This window comes from Anoplopoma fimbria, chromosome 17 (assembly GCF_027596085.1).
Source record: "Anoplopoma fimbria isolate UVic2021 breed Golden Eagle Sablefish chromosome 17, Afim_UVic_2022, whole genome shotgun sequence".
Classification (NCBI taxonomy): domain Eukaryota; kingdom Metazoa; phylum Chordata; class Actinopteri; order Perciformes; family Anoplopomatidae; genus Anoplopoma; species Anoplopoma fimbria.
In genome coordinates, this window is record NC_072465.1 from 5,800,826 (window position 1) to 5,819,528 (window position 18,703).

Here is an 18,703-nt window from a genome sequence, read left to right on the forward strand (position 1 = left end):
GAGCAAAGCTTTTGATACTAAACATAGAGTATATCTCTTGTTAATGAAAATAAATTAAAGTGTTATTGACGGGCTATTAACAAATTGCCGTGCCCCTCCTCTAACTGTCAAATAGTTTTACCTTGTATGCTATGGGTCTACAGCGATTATTGCAAGCATCACTCAGAAATAATCTAATTTATATGAAGTAGTATGAAGTTTGTTGAAGACTGAATTAAGTACATAAGGTAGAGATAGATTCTTTTAGATTACTCTGAATAGCTTACCATTTGAGGGGTAAAGATGTTTAGACACGTGAATTGTTTCCTTTCTGTGTGATCCCATTGTTTGTTTGTCTCTTGCATTTGGCATTGAGCAAGCGGTTTATTAATAGCCAATCTGCAGCCTGAATTACTGACAGCATGTGATATTTTTAGTGGGGGCTTAAGTGTTTATCTCGTGTGATGTCATTTAAGGTGTTCAGTCTGTAAAATGACCCCGCACCACAAAGGTAAGATCAGCCTTTTTCCGCTGCACCCGTGCCAGGTTCCTGACCAACAGAGGTAGAGCCTGTGTGTTTGTATTTACGAGTTGGTGCATGTTTTTTTGTTGTTTTTATTTTTCTGTATGTGTTGCTTCGTTTCTGCCTGTCTGCATGTGTGATCTTCATGGCTACTCAGAGTTCTGCGCACCTGAATATGAGTTGATGTGTCTTTGCATGTTTCCCCTTGGCCACTGCCTTAAACGGTCCAGGTAGATCCAGACTCATGCCACCTCATTCAGATAATCCGTCTCATCCTAAATCTTTTAAGGCTCTTGAAGTAGACAAGGTCAGCGTAAGAAAAACACAAAACAAACTACGAAAAATACTGAGGGTACACTTCACATTTATAAGAGGCATTTATGTATAAGGGAGTAGTTGTTTGTATGATTGTCTGTGTTATGTTTACTGGAGGTAGGAACCATGTGGTAGACCTATCCAAGTTTATGTGTGTGTGTGTGTGTGTGTGTGTGTGTGTGTGTGTGTGTGTGTGTGTGTGTGTGTGTGTGTGTGTGTGTGTGTGTGTGTGTGTGTGTGTGTGTGTGTGTGCTGTGTCTTTTTGTTACTTTGCCCTTCACGTTCTCCGCTAATGTCTCTCTTAACTGTGTCCCTTGCATCTGTTTAATATCTAAATTCACTCAGCACCTCCATATTAACCTCCTCCTCCAATGTCCAATGCCAAACAAGGGCAAAATACAGACCGCACCACCCGGTACTTCCTGTACTCCGCTTCCCTCACCTCCACCAACCATCCTTTTTCATTTCTGCCGATCACATTTCTAGGATGCCTGAATCTGCTGTAAAGCCCTTTGATCTCTGTAATAAAGTTGATCACGGCGAGGAAGGATGTTATGCAGGGTTTTGTCTTTGAATAACTCTGTATATGGAGCAGAAAGTAATGCACAGTTAAAGCTGTTTAAGGTGAAGTATTGAATGGGAGTAGATATGTAGACTTTGGTGTAGTGTTTAGCATGCATCAAGTAAGATGGATCCAGTTTTGATTTCTGGTCCCCTCTGTGGGGCTTTTGCAAGTTCGTCTCACATCTGCTGGTGTCCTCATGGGGTTGCAGTTTTTTTCTACAAGCCAAAGAAATGCATGTGTAGTAAATTGGGCGTGAGCCTGTTGATTTTAAATGGTCAATTATCAATGAAACAGCTTTGCAATAGTTAAAACAGTTAGTATAAAGCATAATAGCAAAATACGGCTCCAGGTACACTGTTGAGAATGAGAGCAAGTAAGAAGCAGTGAATATGATTGTAGGCTTTTGCTATGGCTGCTGTTTCATTGGTTGTTCATGTCATTTCCATGGCAACAATAGGGTTTGATGCTGGTTAACTAAGATGCTGATGCTGATCTATAAAAATTAATTTTGAACCTCAGCTTTGCAAATGGCTTTTACTCAAAATCCGATGGTCTGTCTGTCTTTCTTATTTCTGTGATGGACTGGTGACATTGCCTCTGTGTACCTCTGTGACAATCTATATAGTTATATATTATACATTGTGTGTTTTATTCAGATTGATTGGTCAGATAACTAAGTCAAGCTCAGTTAGAGTGTGTGGAATCAGTCTAGTTTCCTAACCGATCCTGAATCCCACTTGCTGTCATTGAAGAAACTAAAATTGTGACTGACAATCATCAGGCTTAAGAAAGAGCAGACATAAACAAAGGCCTTTGGCTTTTTCCTGTTGTGGTTCTGGATTCCAACTTCCTGTTAGCTCCATATCCCAGTGTCTCTGTTTGCGACTGGTACATAACTTATCGGGACTGTGAAAAGCCCCTGCTAACTGCTCCGTGCTCATCTCGGCCCATTTCTTCCAAGGTCACGGCGCTCGCTCCGTTGTCTCTTTTTGATTTCCGTTGCTCTCTAGTCTACAGCATGTATTTTCCTCTGCACAGTTCATAACCAATTTACAGTTTTGGCTGCAATTGCTGCATATCCACTGAATGGTACGACACAACTCGACTCGTTTGGAACCGTTCTTTTCCATTGGCAGAAGTTGTGAAGAGTACCCGATACCTGGTATAAATCTGTTGAAGGAGTTCAAGACTGCAGACCACTGATTGGTCAGAGAGAATCGTCACTTGCGGGTCACAGGACATGCTGCACAAACCTGCTATTTTAAAATACTCATGCTCCAGAATGTACTCGACCCAGATTTTTTAGAAAGGCAGCCTACAAAACCACACCAGGGACGAAGTACAGACAGTTCCTCTGTTTGGTTGCGATGAAAGGATCAAGACCATTGGTGCACTGTGGTTGTGTGTTTGTGTTTTGTTCAATATAATGTGCTGGCATTGCTATTATGATCAGCTAAGAATCCTGCCTATCTTGAGGGGTTACAATCTGCCGTGAAAAACGAATTTGAGACCATGCAGTGGAAGTTCCAACATGTACCTTTAAATTCTTCTGCAAAAATGAACGGCTTTATTGCTTGTCATGTAAATCACTTAAATGTTTGTTAGATTTGCATGCATTTATGATTGTTTATGTCTGCCGGATTCTCCTCTTTGCTTCTCATCTGGTTAACACTGTTGCCGTTGTTTGCACTGTTCATGCTGTTAGCACCATTAGCTACTAGCCGCCGGCTCAGCCATTGCCAGAGCTTTGTGAAGGGCAATCCCTCAATCATGAATTCCATATAGAGCTTCTTTAATGTTGGCTTCTTGACATTGCCAACTATCTGCCACTCTCTCTGTGATCTCATTTAAATATAGTATGCAATTCAGAAGTTGACATTGACATAGTAGTATGTTTACGCTGCAAGACAAGCATGTGGTCATAAACTCAGGGATTACTTTTATCCTTGGTTAAAAGGTTGCATTTATTACCCGCAGTCATGATTTATATTTGTGCAGCCTTCCGACACCAAAAACAGAAACATATTTTAATGAGAACACCAGTGTTGCGTTTGGGCTATCTTGGAACACAACATTTAATGATTAATTGAGTCAGTGATGACAAAACAGATGTTTCCCTGCTGTGGTCAAGCAGGGCTTTTCTGTATGATTGGTCCAATTGATGAAAGATATTGGAGCAAGGGTGTTTGTATGGGGTCCCCAGGAAATGTGAAAGCTAACTCCCTTCTGTGTCCATCATCAGACAGAGAGCAAAACATGTGTGTTTAAGTGTAACTATGGCTATTTCCTACTTGTTGGTCATGGGCTATTTTCTACTTGTGTTCCTAAAGGGAGGATTAGGGAGATTAGCTCTGGCTTTCTGACTCTGTTCCTTGCACAACCAGCCAGTGTTCAACTCTAATGTACAGCACAAACACACGTGCCTGTGCACGCATGCAAGCACGCACTCACCCGTACACAAAAAAATACATGATGATATTTTAGAGCAAACAAACATGCATTTTGGTAATACACAATGCACTTCTGTCTGTGTAGTGTGTTCCCACCAGCAGCGTGAAGGTGGACTCACATGAATGGAGACAGCAGTGAATGACGTTCTTAATCAGATCTTATTTTGCCTGCTATGATAATCTGTGTCAAAAAGGGAATGAGGGTGGATGAGGATTATAGTTTCCACTCTGGCCACAGCACGAGTTCCTAGCAACACCCTTTTAGTCACAACATCTGCTGCCATCGACATCTCCATCTTTTACTTTGTCACTTTCTTTAAATCTTTAAAGTTAATTCTTATTGAGACAGAGGCTCAGCTAGGGGTCCCCACAACTCTAATTCACTTATATCTAGTTTTATAGTCTAGCATATTGTTTTATAGTCTAGCATATTGTTACCACTATATTTCAGGATGTAAGTGGGAGAATTAAATACGAAATATAGAAATTCTCAAGCTGCATACATATTATAAATTTATAGACTCTCAATAAAAATCTTTTTTATAAAAGTAAAGCTTTATTTAGAATTCCTTACATTTTGTGATAGTAAATTGATTTTGCCATCGGCAGAATGATATTTTAGATCTTTACTCCAGTCAGTTGAAAATTGAATAGGGCGTTTATGGAAAACACAACACCCCTAAACACCATGTGTAATTTTTTTCATCTTTCCACCAGCAAAAGCAGTGATAGTGGAAGCTGGACAATTAACTTTCATCTGACCACTGTAGTCTGACCATTTTACCTCAAGTTTGCGCATTGTTGCTGGACATTTTCATTGACCCAATGTGCCAGAAATCATCTGTTCTTATCATTGTTTATGTGTATGAGGGAGTGTTCTATCCACAGCATACTTTTAGTAAAGCTTGTTATTATCATATCATAAGATCATGGTTACCTTCTTCTATGAGCTATGACAGCTCAAAGAGATGCATTTTTCAACAGAACAGCATGACAAATGACAGCAATGCTGGCGGACCTGCTGGTAGCCACAGAGCCTCCGGCTGGGAGCAGCATTTTTCAATGTTTACTATGTCTTCTAGGGTAATTGTCATGCTAAAAAATGAAGGTATCTTGTTGGGTCTGTTTTGCACCACGTTTTATTTATCATATCAATACTGTTGGCTCTTTCAGTCCAAGTTTACTGTGTAGCTATTATGTATTTCTGTTTTTACTTTTAACAGTGTATTTTGTACTGCACATCAGTTTATGTGTTCCTATCTCCCATTTGTTCTGTTTGTTGTTCCTTTCTGTACACCTCACACTATATGAGGAACTGGTGTTACTTGTTGTGTCAGGCTGTTAAAACCCTGCTGTGACAGAGAGAAATACAGCTGGGCCCACTTTCACCCTCCCTCCGTGTTTTTATCTCTCCCTTCCACCAGACCGCCCCCTTCTACCACCACTGTCTTTGTTTCCTAGATTCTTTCCCTTGAAGGGTTACCACCCAACAACCTGCTTTGGGTGCTCCCGATTGGTGGTTTGCTAGTTATGGGGGAGGGCCCAGTGGCAGGCTTGTGAGAGCTTTACCAGTGGTGAGCCAGCTCTCAGCTGTCAGAGAGCATTCCCTCTGAAGTGGAGGCACAAGCAGGATCTGTCTCTGTTTGCCTCCGTTGCAGCACTAGTCTGTTGCAGCACTAGTTTGAACGTCAACAGTTAGAGGACTTTCTGTAGCTTTCTGTTTCTACTCAGCTACAAGGACTACCAGCCAAGGAGTTAAAAGGGAATAAGATATCCACTAAAACTTGGCTTTTTATTCTGTTTCTCTTCTATTTCCTCCTCCCTGTCTTAATGCCCACGGCGGCGTGGTCAGGTCCAGAGGAGGATGGGACCGGCTGTGGAGGCTCAGGCCCAGAAGGCCATGGGTGCAGAGCAAAAGCAGCAACAACAACAACAGCAGCAGCAGCAGCAGCAGCAGCAGCAGCAGCAGAGCTACATGGAGAAAGGGATGATGCTTGAGCCCTTCCTACACCAAGTGGGGGGACAATGCTGCATCCTGCGCCTCGGGGAGCAGACCATCTGCAAACCCCTCATCCTCCGTGAACATCAGTTCTACGAGAGTGTGCCTGCAGCAATGAGGAAGTTTACCCCCCAGTATAGAGGTAATGCAAACTATCCTTCCATTGCTAACCAATGTTGTGTTATGCTGTGTTGTTATGCATCTCTCTTTCTTTATTTCAGTGCTCTATGTGCATATGTGAAAGTCAGGTGGGAGATGATGATTTGCAGGTTGTGTGTTAGGCGTTCATTTTTAGATTTTGAGGAGACAGAGCTCCCTGCTCTTGCTCAAGTGTTGTTCCTAGGTGCTTGTCAGCAGCATGTGCCACATTGTGCCACAGGATGGTGCTGCAGCTGCTGCAGTTAGTGGGCCTCCTTCAAACATTCCACCCCATTGCGATGTCCTATTTGTTGGAGGCTGTACTAACACAGGTAAGTCACCCATTTATTTTTCCGACTGACAGCCAGCCCGGTGAAAAAGGATCCTGAGGGAGATTTTTCATCGCTTAGATCCCAAAATCCACCACAAGGTAATCTGCATCTGAAATGTCAACATTGGCAGCACTCTCCCAGACCTCTGGATGAGGTCTGTGGATTAGTTCACAGACCCAATGGTCACATCATCACCACAGCCTTGTATAAAGATATTTTAAAATGAAACACAGTAAGTGACATTAGCAAACAGAGCGTGGTGGACTGATGATTTAATATGTCACTTCATAATGAGGTCACCTGTATATCCCTCACACATATTTGTACAAAGTCTTCAGGTTTTTTATATTTTAGTGCAGGCATCATTTTAGTTAACACAAATGTCTAATAGGATAAAATGATGACATTTAACTAACTTCACTATGTTGAATGTTTTTGCAATTACACTTTTCTCGCCATTATGCAAAGCCATAACTCAGGAACAGACATTGTGATTGTGACCATATTTTCACAATTTTGTTCCCCATGAAATTATGTAGCAGAACAAGAACAACAAAGTTTGACAGAGTCAAGTCAAATCAACTTTATTTTTTATATCCCTATACCACAAATACAAAATGTGCCTTCACAATCTGTACAGCAAACAACATCCTCTATCCTTAGAACCTCAACTCAACTATATCTATTCGCTGGATGTTCACTGGTTCAGGAGGAGAATGTTTTCACCTTCAGAGGTCAACTACCAGCTTTTGTTTTTTTTCTGCATTGATCTGGAGACAGCTCCGCTGTTATCAGCCCACAAACTCTGTACTCCTCTGTATTAAATAGTCTCTAACTGAAGACTGCATGTTTCTCAGTGGAAATGATTCACTGGAATCGTGCATATCAATATGATGATAACTTCTATTTTGCCAAAAAATACACATAATACCTTTTATCAAGTTCCTTGAAAATCTTCACTACATTTTTGGACAGACATGGATGTAAACTGCAACTTGACCTGTTGGCAAAGGCATACTGATTAAAGGAGTCATATATTCTCTATCCTCCCTTCCCTTGCCTTGCTGTGAATATTTTGTGGCAACAGTTCTGTCATTTCAGTATTTTCACCTATTCATCTTTATTTTCACTTATGTTCTCAGTCCTCCTCTCCTTCTCCTTCAGCCATATTATTTGACACCATTGGGAGGAGAGACTGTTTATGATACAAACATGTCCTGCTGACTCTTATTTGTTGTGCTCTTCATTCGTAGGTGAAGCCTGTAGACTAGCATCATATCATTTTTTCTGTGTAAATTTATGGTGATGCTTTGTTGTTTCTGCATAATATTTATGTATATTGCTTGTCATTTGTGTGAGATTTAATATTTGGCAATAAACAGAACTTAAATTTGTTCAGCCTTTTGTCATTCATGTTTGCCTATTAGTTTCTCTGTGTTGCTATATGCTTTTAAGCATTACTTCTAAAGAGCATTGTTTGTTTTTTGTATGGGTCTACACAATTAAAACCAACTGCCAACACACTGATATTGATTGATTGTTCTCTCATTCTGTCCTTTTCTGTGTTAGTTCTCCGTCCCATCCTCTGTCGTAATTCTGTCCATGTATTGTTGGGAGAGATGTCTGAAAGAGATGTGGATGTAGACAAACTAGTCTGTAAAGCAGCGGTTTGGGGAAAAAGACTCTTAGCACTTAAGAGATTGTGTTTTATTGTCAGCTTTATTGTGTTTTGCTTCAATATCAAAGACATTCTCTTCTCTGCTCCATGACACAAATGTCTAACAGATGTCTTTCTGTTTCCCTCTATGTTCGGCTCTCAGGTGTGGTGTCAGTGAGCTTCGAGGAGGACGAAGAAGGGAATATTTGCCTGATTGCTTACCCCATTCAGAGTGATCCAGCAGATGATCTGGAAAACAAGGACCCCTTGGCCAACACCAAGTCCAAATGCGATATGGTCATGTGGGAGAAAATGATGGCATCCGTTGTGGACAGAGAAAATTACAGCAAAGATGGCAGAAGCCGCCATTCTTGTAAAGACCAGGACAAGAGGTGAGATGAAATAAACTGTCCAGCAGAGACGGCAGTACACAGTGGGACTTGTTTCACATAATTACGTAGAAGATGTAGTCAATGCATGAACAGGCAGGGGCAAAGGGAGTCACTCGCACTTAAATCGAGGCTCATGTAAATTAAATTGCAGATGATGCAGTGGCCACTTCAGAACCATTACACAACCAAGATTTATTCAAAATAAATGCATTTTTTTTTCTTTCTTCTTCAATCTGATGACGTTCTCTCTCCGTCTGTCATCAAGTGTTAACAAGCTGGAGGAGGAGGCCGAGGTGCTTTACTGCAGACTGGAGCGCAGTCACAGTACTGCTGTACCACAGCTGAAACACAACCCCTGGACCAAACAGAACTGCCTGCAGAAGATTAAGGACAACGGCATGAACTGCGACCAATACAGTATCCTTTCACTGACTGAGAACTAAACAATTTTCGGTATGACAGTGGAACAAGACAGGATTTATTGTTCAGATTTTCAAGGCTAATGGTCATGGTATTTGCCTCTGCCTGAAGCAGTTGAAATGTATACATGATTATCAGTGGCTCCAGCATGTACCTGAGGCACATTACCTACTACAATTTCTTGCTATCAATGTCTTTCTCTGGTGGTGTTGTGCTTCCAAAGCACTCCCATTAGTTACTTGATATTGATGTGACTCTGCATACAGTGTTGCATGGATTGTAGCATTTACGTGAATGCAGTTAAACCTGTGGAGGGAAAAGCTTGGATGTACACTTTTTTTTTTTTTAATCAAACCTTGTTAAGCAGTTTTATGTTATAAACTGATTAGTGTAGAAGAAGGCCACATTTTTTACAACTCTTGCCTCCTTGACTCAGTTTACCAGGATTCATCCTGCTGGAGAATCTGACGTGGCGGCACACGTTGCCGTGCGTGTTGGACCTGAAGATGGGCATACAGCAGTATGGAGATGAGATCCCTGAAGAGAAAAAGACCAGGAAGATTCACAAGTGCCAGCCGAGTACATCATCTGTTTTAGGAGTCTGCCTCTCTGGCATGCAGGTGAGCTTTGAGCCCAGAGTCTTCAATGTTCAGGGCTACTACACGTCTTAAGGGGATAGTTGGACATTTGGGAAACACCTCAAAATCGCTATAATTATATTATATCTCGTTATTAACAAGATTATTCCTACTGTTCATTAACCATTCATATAATTATTAATTAATTCCTGACTGCCATGTTTTGTTCAGGAATCTACTCTGCAACAAAGGTCTAAAATTAGCACCTGTAATGCACCAAATGGCAGTGAAATTTGCCTTTAGCTATTAAATCAGTAAAGGTGACCAACTGGCCAGTAACTATTTGAGAACAATTAAGCGCCGACATCTGTTCATCATCTCTGTCTATAACCAATCCAAACAGGGACTCTGAACATTTTGGAATAGTTCTATTTTTCCTTCACTGCCAGGATGTAGAAACTAGAATAATGTTATGAATAAGATGCAAAACATTTGTTGTACAGTTAACCCTTAATTGTCTCTTCTACCTGGCCAGTCTAGTCCAGGTTAAACAAAGCCTATTTTAGGCAGTACTATCAATATAGTCCAACAAATCTTAGGTGTTATAGAAGTCACTATTCCCACTCTACTTTTCCAACCCCACTATGTCTCTCCATCCCTTCAGGTGTACCGGTGTGACACCGGCCAGCTGATGTTCATGAACAAGATCCGTGGCCGCAGGCTGACTGTGTTGGGCTTCAAGGAGGCTTTGTTCCAATTCTTCCACAGTGGATGTCGTCTACGACATGAACTCTTCTCACCGGTGCTGCTCCAGCTCAGAGAGTTGCAAGCTGCCCTTGAAACCTGTGAATCCTATCGCTTCTACTGCAGCTCTCTGCTTATCATCTATGACGGAGCGCCGTACCAGAAACACACTCGGGATGGCCTCTCTGAAGAAGAAGAAGAAGATGAAGGTGAGGAGGTGGAGGCTGAACCGGAAATGGAGGAGGAGGGTGAAGTAGCAGGTGCGCTTGGTTTTCCTCAGAGACCCTCCAGGTCTAGCGATGGCTGCACCAGTAGCGGGAGCTCAGGTGTCGGGCAGGCTCGCTTGTCCCGCTCAGACACCCGTAGCCCCTTGGTGGATGTGAGAATGATAGACTTCGCCCACACCACCTGCAGTCATTACCACGGGGACAGTGTGGTGTACGAGGGCCTGGACAGCGGCTACATCTTTGGTCTCCAGCAATTAATCACCATCATCTCCGAGCTGGAGAACCACAGCACCGACTGACATGACACACACACACACACACACACACACACACACACACACACACACACACACACACACACACACACACACACACACACACACACACACACACACACACACACACACATTCAGACACAGAGGCACATAAAACACAGAGGATAAAGAGGAGGACTGGACTGCAGAAGTGGAGAGAGATTTCTCCTTTAATTTTCAAAAAGAAACATGGCCTGTCATTTGACCCAGTTCCTGGTGCTTCTCAATGTTCCTGTTCTTGTGTGTGTCTCTTTTCGGAATATGAAATAGACTTGCAAATAACATAGACAAGCCATCTTTTTGACTGGTGTAATCTCAAAAAACTTGTTTAACAGGGTGCACCGTTGGGACAAATAGGCAGGCAGCAATTTAAAGCAGTTTGAAGTCTTGGGACAGAACGAGACAAAATGTTTTCCTTATGTCCGATTCCAAAGAAGGCGTCAGCATTTTGCACACACAAACACATCCTGTTGAACAAGTGTCTGTTTGCAGTGGTACAGGGTTATGAGAGAGAGCAGGAGTTGTATGAGTATGAGGACAGAGCAGATGGGAGGAGAGGTCGTGAGCCCACACCCTCCAGTCTGCTTTTTTTGCCTCTTCATTATGCCATCCTTCTTTCCCTGTTCATCTTCACTCAAGGTGACTATATTCATATAGGTATCAGGGACAAATTATATAGATTTATTTCTTTATTTGACATGCTTCATAAAATAAACTAAAAAATCAAAAAAGAATGTGAATGGAGAGTCCTACATTCCATGATATTAATGTTATAATAATGATATTAAATAATATTGTTATTTGACATCTTTGGTACCTCTATCTTGTATGTATGTGTTGTCCACAGTTTATTGGGAAAAGAAAATAAAGACTATGGTTTGTGCTAACATCTGTGTCTTCTTTCATTTCTGATGTTACCTGTTGACAAGGTTAGGATATTTATGATTGCTGGGTTAAAGAAAGAAAACCACAGACTTTGCAAATGAAATATGCAGCAATCAAATTTCATGTAAATGTCCAGTATGTGAGGTCGTGATTATGTACAAATGACTGCTCTCTGAGGGCCAGCCAGCCCAAGCACATGATGACAGAATTATTAATATCTCAAGAAATACCCTGTAAAGTATGGGTCTGCAATCAGACACAAATGCTGTGGAGTGCAGCCAAGACACGAGGTTCCCTCAACATAGATATAGCCTTGTTTCCTATAGTCTAGAAGAATGTATTTGTTACAGAGATGTCAAAATAGAGACGGGTTGTTCTGGCGGGAGGAGGAGGATGACGACACCCTGGGCGGACTCAGCCAGTCCTGGTCATCTCTTACCAGTCTGAGGCAGATGGAGAGGAGTTGAACAATCTGCTCTAAGAGACACAGGCGCTGTGTCATGAGGAGTACCGGCGCTCTGTGTGGAGAAGAGCTATTAAGCAGGCACAGGCTTGTGTCAACAGAAAGCATGAGCTATCACCACTTCAGTGTCCTCTCTCTGGAATGCACTGCTGCAACAGACATCCATATCACACACATTTCAAATACATTTGAAGTATAAAGCACATATTTATATTCATTCATTGTCATTTTTGTCTAAAAAATTAGTCGATCTTAATGCAGCTATACAAATTGTTAAATTAGAACCTGAATATCTGACACAGTTTTAAAACTTTTCTCCCGTATCTCTCAACACCAGCTGTGCAGACCCCGTTTCTCAATAATCTCATTGGTTGACTGTCAACACATATGTTGTTGATATACTGTATGTTTGACCTGGATTATTCTGTAATCCTATGGTGGTTTAGGCCGGTACAATAAAAGGTCAAACCTTTTGCTGTAACCCAGTAAAGGACAGACACTTGAATCTTTAAGAGACTGAGCTGGGGCAAGGTTAGGGGGGTTTATGAGCACATACAGTGTATTAACATGCCACTTTTAGACCCCAATGTATGTTTAATATACTGCCAAAGATCAGCTGCAGAGCCACAGTCCTGAGGCAGTATAGATGTGATTTTTCTGTGCCGTGTGATTGCAGAGGGATTGAAAGATTGATAGATGAGAGGATGGATAGAGGACTAAGATAAGCTCTTCCATCTCAGCTGTACAGGGGGGGGTCAGCCAATGTTGTGTAACAGCCTCAGGATCAGTGGGCTGCTCTTAACAATCAAAATGATCCCATTCTGCCATCATATTGTATGTGTATGTATGCAATGCCTGTCAAACTGAACATGCTGTAGATCTCTGTCATTCTATACCATAGAGCTTGCATGCCACTGTATGACACATGCACGTGAGTCTTTGTATCCCATTGCTTTGTAAAGTGGAGCAGTTGTATAATGGTTAAAATCACTATGGCAACAGCACCCTTTGCTGGGAATGAAAGCCTGAGCTTTTAGGGCCACAAGAGTCACACGTGCGTTTATAAAAAACATGAATAACCTCTGTCTCTACTTCATTCATCACGTCTGCTCCATCATTTTATAAGCATTTAGTCAGTGATTGTACATTGTACATGCTTGCATATGGACATAGTGGTGCACACTTATATTCAAAGCACACAGTCTTTTGATTGACGCACGTGTCACAAAAAACAAAAAAATGACTTTGCATTGCAAAAGTCATCCTTTGCCTGCAGAAGTTTAAGGTCATGCATGATGCAGAGTTAATCCCTTCACTTGTTTGTTCACTTCCACCAACTCATTTCCTTATCTCTCAGCAGTTCACTAATTATCTTTTACTTACTGCACTGTTGAAAGGCAGTTAACTATTTCACAGCTATTCGGCATAGGAGGGGCCAGTCCAGACCAAATGTATGTTTCACTGCTACAGCTTGTAATGTTGTTGTTGTTGTTGTTGTTGTTGTTGTGTGTGTGTGTGTGTGTGTGTGTGTGTGTGTGTGTGTGTGTGTGTGTGTGTGTGTGTGTGTGTGTGTGTGTGTGTGTGTGTTTTATCTTTTCAATGTTCTCACCCTGTGAATGTTTGCATGAATCCTGATAGATACATTATGTAAGCACCCTAATGTTTGCATACAACACCCAACATCCACAACATTACATGGCCTAGACTGCACACAGATCACACACACACACACACACACACACACACACACTATTTAAGAACACACACACACACAACAACAACAACAACAACAACAACAACAACAACAACAACAACATTACATGGCCTAGACTGCCACACAGATCTTCCCTTTAAAAGGGGCTATTTAAGAAGTGAACTTAACCAGCCTATGTGGTCTGCAGACTAACTGTCAGATGACCTCTGCATATGGTCCTCTGAACCAGCGCATCCTCTCACTGCCATCTGAGAATTGCCCCATTGTCAGTCACAAAGTTTAGCACACTGTCAAAAGAAATCGAGAACCTCAGGAATACAGCCAAGCCTGTTTTGACATGTGCTAAATTGAGTTTACTCAATGGTGACAAGCTTTGCTGACGCAGTTACATTAACGGGTCAATAATGACATATGAGAGAGATGAAAGACAGAAAAACAGACAGAATGCCTTTCTGCTATTTCTCGCTCATACGCTGAAAAGAAAGGAATGATTAAGATGGTGGTGGTTGTAGGGAATAATCTCCGACCTGCTTAAAAATGAATATGATTTGATTTAAGTGCAGCCACCAGTTAAGGTCAGAAGAGATTACAGGCAGCTGTGCTTTAGAATGAGGATGGTGTGATGAGAAGACAGATACAGCAGAAATGAATATGGACGGATAAATCAACAACCGCATTTAAGTGACAGCTGTGAATTCACACAAGTGTATTATAATCTGGCTGCACCTGCGACCTCCAGTCTGTGACTGTAGACTCTATAGCCTTATTTCACAATGTTTTTTCTTTCTGACATATTTGCCTTTATTTGTTAGTGTAATGTCAGTATACAAACATGCTCACAATGACAATGCTAACATGCTGATGATTAACAGTTCACGTTTGCCACAGACTTCAGTTTAAGATGTTAAAGCACGTCTATACAAATGTCATGGTAATCCATCCAATAGTTAGACTGCGATATTTCAGTCTGGATCAAAGTGGTGGAACAACCAATCAGCATCTCTAAAGCCATGCTGCTAGCGTGGCTAAAAACAATTGTAAAATATATTACTTTGTTAAACTTCTTTTCAAAAGGTTGATAATTAACTTTTAAGCTTAAATGTGAAGTATAAACATCATCAGTAGGCTGCAAAAAAAGTCGATATCACAACTTGCTTTGCCTGGGAGTCACAAATGTAAATGACAACAGGTCAGGGGCCAGTCAATATACAAACATTAATGATATTTATCAGATAAAATGAATAAACATTAAAAGGCCAATTACTCATCTTTCTTCTATTTTTTTTTTATTTTCCTTTAACTTTTAATATTTTTTTCCAGGAATCATTATCTCCGGAGGATAAAATCACACCATGACCAATCTAAATCATTAAATTCATAGAATCCCTGCTCTCTCACTTGATCGTGGACTCACACATGCACATGATGCCGCCTCTGCAGTTAACCATGTTAATACTACCAGATACCACGTCTAGAAGGGTTTAACCACTGACTAGAGTCAAACTGACTGTGTATAAGAACATGACAACACAGTGGAGGCTCGGTCTGTTCGTCCCCTCACAGAAGCAGAGAAAGGCAGAGAAATGGACAACAAAAAAGCAGGAGAGGAAAAGTCGAGCCGGAGATGTAATTGGAGGGTTACATAACGGTTGCAGTGACGCTGTCTGCCAGGCATCGGGCCTCGACCTTGCCTGAGGCCCCTGTTGTACTCACGGCATGCCCGGCCACTCTGTCAAACTCATTTACACTGACCTCTTAATTACTATAATGAACCATCAGAGGCACAGATTTACCAAACACAGTCTTTATTCAAGCTCACTCACGAAGGTCAAATGAAGGAAGACTTCCTGCCCTCTTGAATCACTCCATGGGTGTTACTCTGGCTATCATTACACTATTCCACAGCCAGGCTTCGATTGGATTACTTGGGGATTACAGCAGTTTGGGTTTAGGCTAGAAAAATATAAATTCTATCAATACATAAAACCATCGTGAAACAGTTTTTAGTCAAATGTTGCTGTGCCTTCCAAATGGAGCCTCAGTTGTCCACAGTCTGAAGTGTTTCAGTGATAGACAAGTGCCAGACATAGTGTTATGACAAGTTTATTATGAAATAACATGAAAACTCAAATATATCAGCCAAGGATTATAATTTCTACCCTGGGATTCTCTCTGCCCAATGAAATCCCTCTCCCCTACTAATGGACAATCCTCAGTGGTGGATTTACATAAACCCTTTATATACACAAGAGTTTGCATGGATGTGAGTTTTTACATTTTTGTTCATGATCATTCCAGCATCACTATGTGTGTTCTTGTTCACAAATCAGCTTATCAGCTATTTTTTTGTTTTAAAAAAGGTCATCGGACCGTTGGCCTAACAAACGAGGTTGGGGTCTGAGAAATAATGACAAGCAATTTAGAAATATTTTAGACATTTTATAGAAAAAACTAGATCAATCGATCAATTATCAAAATTAGGACAGATTTATCAATTATGAAAATAAAAATGAGTTGCAGCTGTAAAACAATGTCACATTCCTATATGATGTTAAAAAAATGGTAGATAGAATTTTCAAATCCTGTGCACAAGAAGGCTTGTGGGCTACTTTGGAGATAATAGTTGTTTAAGTTAATTAGGGCATTTTTAGAATGAACATAGATAAAAAAATATTTTCACCCTGTGATTAATCTTCTCTGTAAAACTGTGATCATATATCACGATGGTTTATAAAGCACGATTTAAACTAATAGGATCTTTTAGAGTTAGAGTTAGTTACATTTAATTTAAAGGATTTAATCCTGATTCTTGGGTACAAAGTAATCCAAGATAGTTATGTCTTTGATGCATCCAAGTCTGAGGCACAACATTTATTCTCACCTTTGTTAGTCTTATAGAGACCAATTTAGAATGTAAATAGTGTGGTCTATTTCCATGGCCCGAGGCTCCATGTTTTAGGCATACACTGAAACAGTGGTGAGTTTACATAATTGAAGGTTGCAGACAGTCATAATGTCCTCCACAGGTACACACAGGAACACCCTTAGCCTGTAATGTAGATGGAAAATTACTAAATTATTAATACATTTAATCAGCATTCATGTTTTATTGGCATGGATTTTTATTCTGTACAATAAGATAATAAATATTTGTGTATTACCATAGATTGCTTGAATTATCTGGCGCAGAGGCAGTGATTGCACATGGTGTATTAGGCTGTGTTATCCTTTTTCGGATCATTAAAGCACAGCAGATTGAACAATCATTTTGGGATAGCTCTGTGTTCATTAAAGCATGAATATGATTCAATCAGAAATAGATTCCCATTGAATATTAATAACTTCTATTTAACATTTCAAAGCAGAAGTTGACTGCTTTTCCTAAAATCTGACAGGAAGAAATCTACAGTACATCTTGAACAATCTATTTAAAACTCTGTGAAAAGCAGAGACTGGAGCGGGTTTGTGTGGTATTTGTTTGTCCTCACCTGTTGGCTCAGAGCTCTGTATTTATTATGTAACCAAATGAACAAAGATCTCTTCTAAGTACAGATGTGCAGGCTCCCAATCATCCTTTACTTACTGTGTGTGTGTGTGTGTGTGTGTGTGTGTGTGTTTGTGTTTTATGTGTGTGAATTCTGCTGTAAAAAATATCAAGTGATGGACGAGAATAGGTTCATACAATTAAGACTGATCAGATTTACAGATGTGTGAAAGGTCCAATCATTGTGGTGCTATCGTGTCATTATTATGGGTCAGTGGCTAAGTGTGCCGCCAGCACCGCCCAGCCAAAGGTGCTCTCCACAATTCAATACCACAATCACTGACCTAGAGCTTCACAACTAAAACAAAGTGATGAAATCTTCTCACTAGCCTACTCACAAACAGCCTTTCTTCACTAAATCTACATAATTTTAATCTAATTTGTTTTTCTTTGTTTTCATATAATAGGATTACACTTACAATCATGTAGCTACTCACAGTAACACAAATGGAACAACACTGAGTCCTAGTGGTGAAAGCATGTCAAGGGAAATTATAGCATCAGATTTTTTTTTAACACTTCAAAAAGCCCTATACAAGGTTACAATGTACATTTATTGTCATTTTACGTATGCGTAACATTGTAATCCTATTTTGCTACACAATACTAAAAGCACAAAAACATTTCAAAACTATACTATGAAGTGCAGGTTGGAGGATGCATTTAGGAGTCTCACAGCCTGAGGAAATAAGCTGTTATGAAGTTTGGTGGCACAGAAGCTGATACTTCTGTAACTCTTTCGACAAGAGCAGGGTGAAGAGACTCTGGCTTAGGCATTGTCTTTTGATACCCATCTGCCTTCCTAAGTTTCCTTATATTTGGCAGCTTTTTCACCAGTATGGAAATATCCTTTCATCTTAAACTGCTGAGACTTTTTTTTTTACAGAAAATAAGTTTTAATAAAATGTTACAGTGAACGTTTTACAGTATTTTTTTTTCATATAGTATATATATTGTGTATTTTTTTCATACAGTATGTATATATATATATATATATATATATATATATATATATATATATATATATATATATATATATATATATATATCAAGCGCAGTAGCCTATATTGCAGCCACACTTATTCTAGGTAATATTATTATGAATATTATTATTATTATTGTTTGTGTGTATGGTGTATATATTATAATAAAAAGAGCTAATGATGCAAGCAAGCAGCAGAAGACTAGTGGTTATAAGTTCATATCTCTTCTGAAAGATTTGCAGCTTTGTCTCTTGTCGGTCTTCGTATCAGAGTAACTGATAATGGCGCCCCCTGGAGGATGGGAGACACCTCTGTGTCACAGGAGGTCAAATTATGTAAAACAATTAAAATCTTGCGTTTTCTGAGTTGACTGGATTTTTTTAATCACCTTAAATAAAGTGACTTCACAGGTGTGTGCGTGTGCAGCGGGACCACGTGTGCTCATGTGCGGCGTGTCTCAGAGTAGTGACGCGTTCTAGCG

The 18,703-nt window shown here is 40.4% G+C and overlaps 1 protein-coding gene across 1 annotated transcript; it reads left to right on the forward strand.

Annotated features, from left to right (window-relative positions):
• The first annotated feature begins 5,696 nt into the window (after positions 1–5,696).
• LOC129106093 (inositol hexakisphosphate kinase 2-like) lies at positions 5,697–11,445 on the forward strand. The gene is made up of 5 exons (XM_054617421.1): positions 5,697–5,973; positions 8,122–8,350; positions 8,616–8,767; positions 9,215–9,390; positions 10,013–11,445. Exons 1-5 carry the CDS (start codon positions 5,697–5,699, stop codon positions 10,616–10,618), a joined length of 1,440 nt encoding a protein of 479 aa, XP_054473396.1. The 3' UTR covers positions 10,619–11,445.
• Positions 11,446–18,703: the final 7,258 nt, after the last annotated feature.

Coding starts and splice junctions, on each gene's coding strand:
- LOC129106093 (XM_054617421.1), top strand. CDS start 5,697: ATGGGACCGGCTGTGGAGGCTCAGGCCCAGAAGGCCATGGGTGCAGAG. Junction 5,974..8,121: donor GTTTACCCCCCAGTATAGAG/GTAATGCAAACT, acceptor TTCGGCTCTCAG/GTGTGGTGTCAGTGAGCTTC. Junction 8,351..8,615: donor TGTAAAGACCAGGACAAGAG/GTGAGATGAAAT, acceptor TCTGTCATCAAG/TGTTAACAAGCTGGAGGAGG.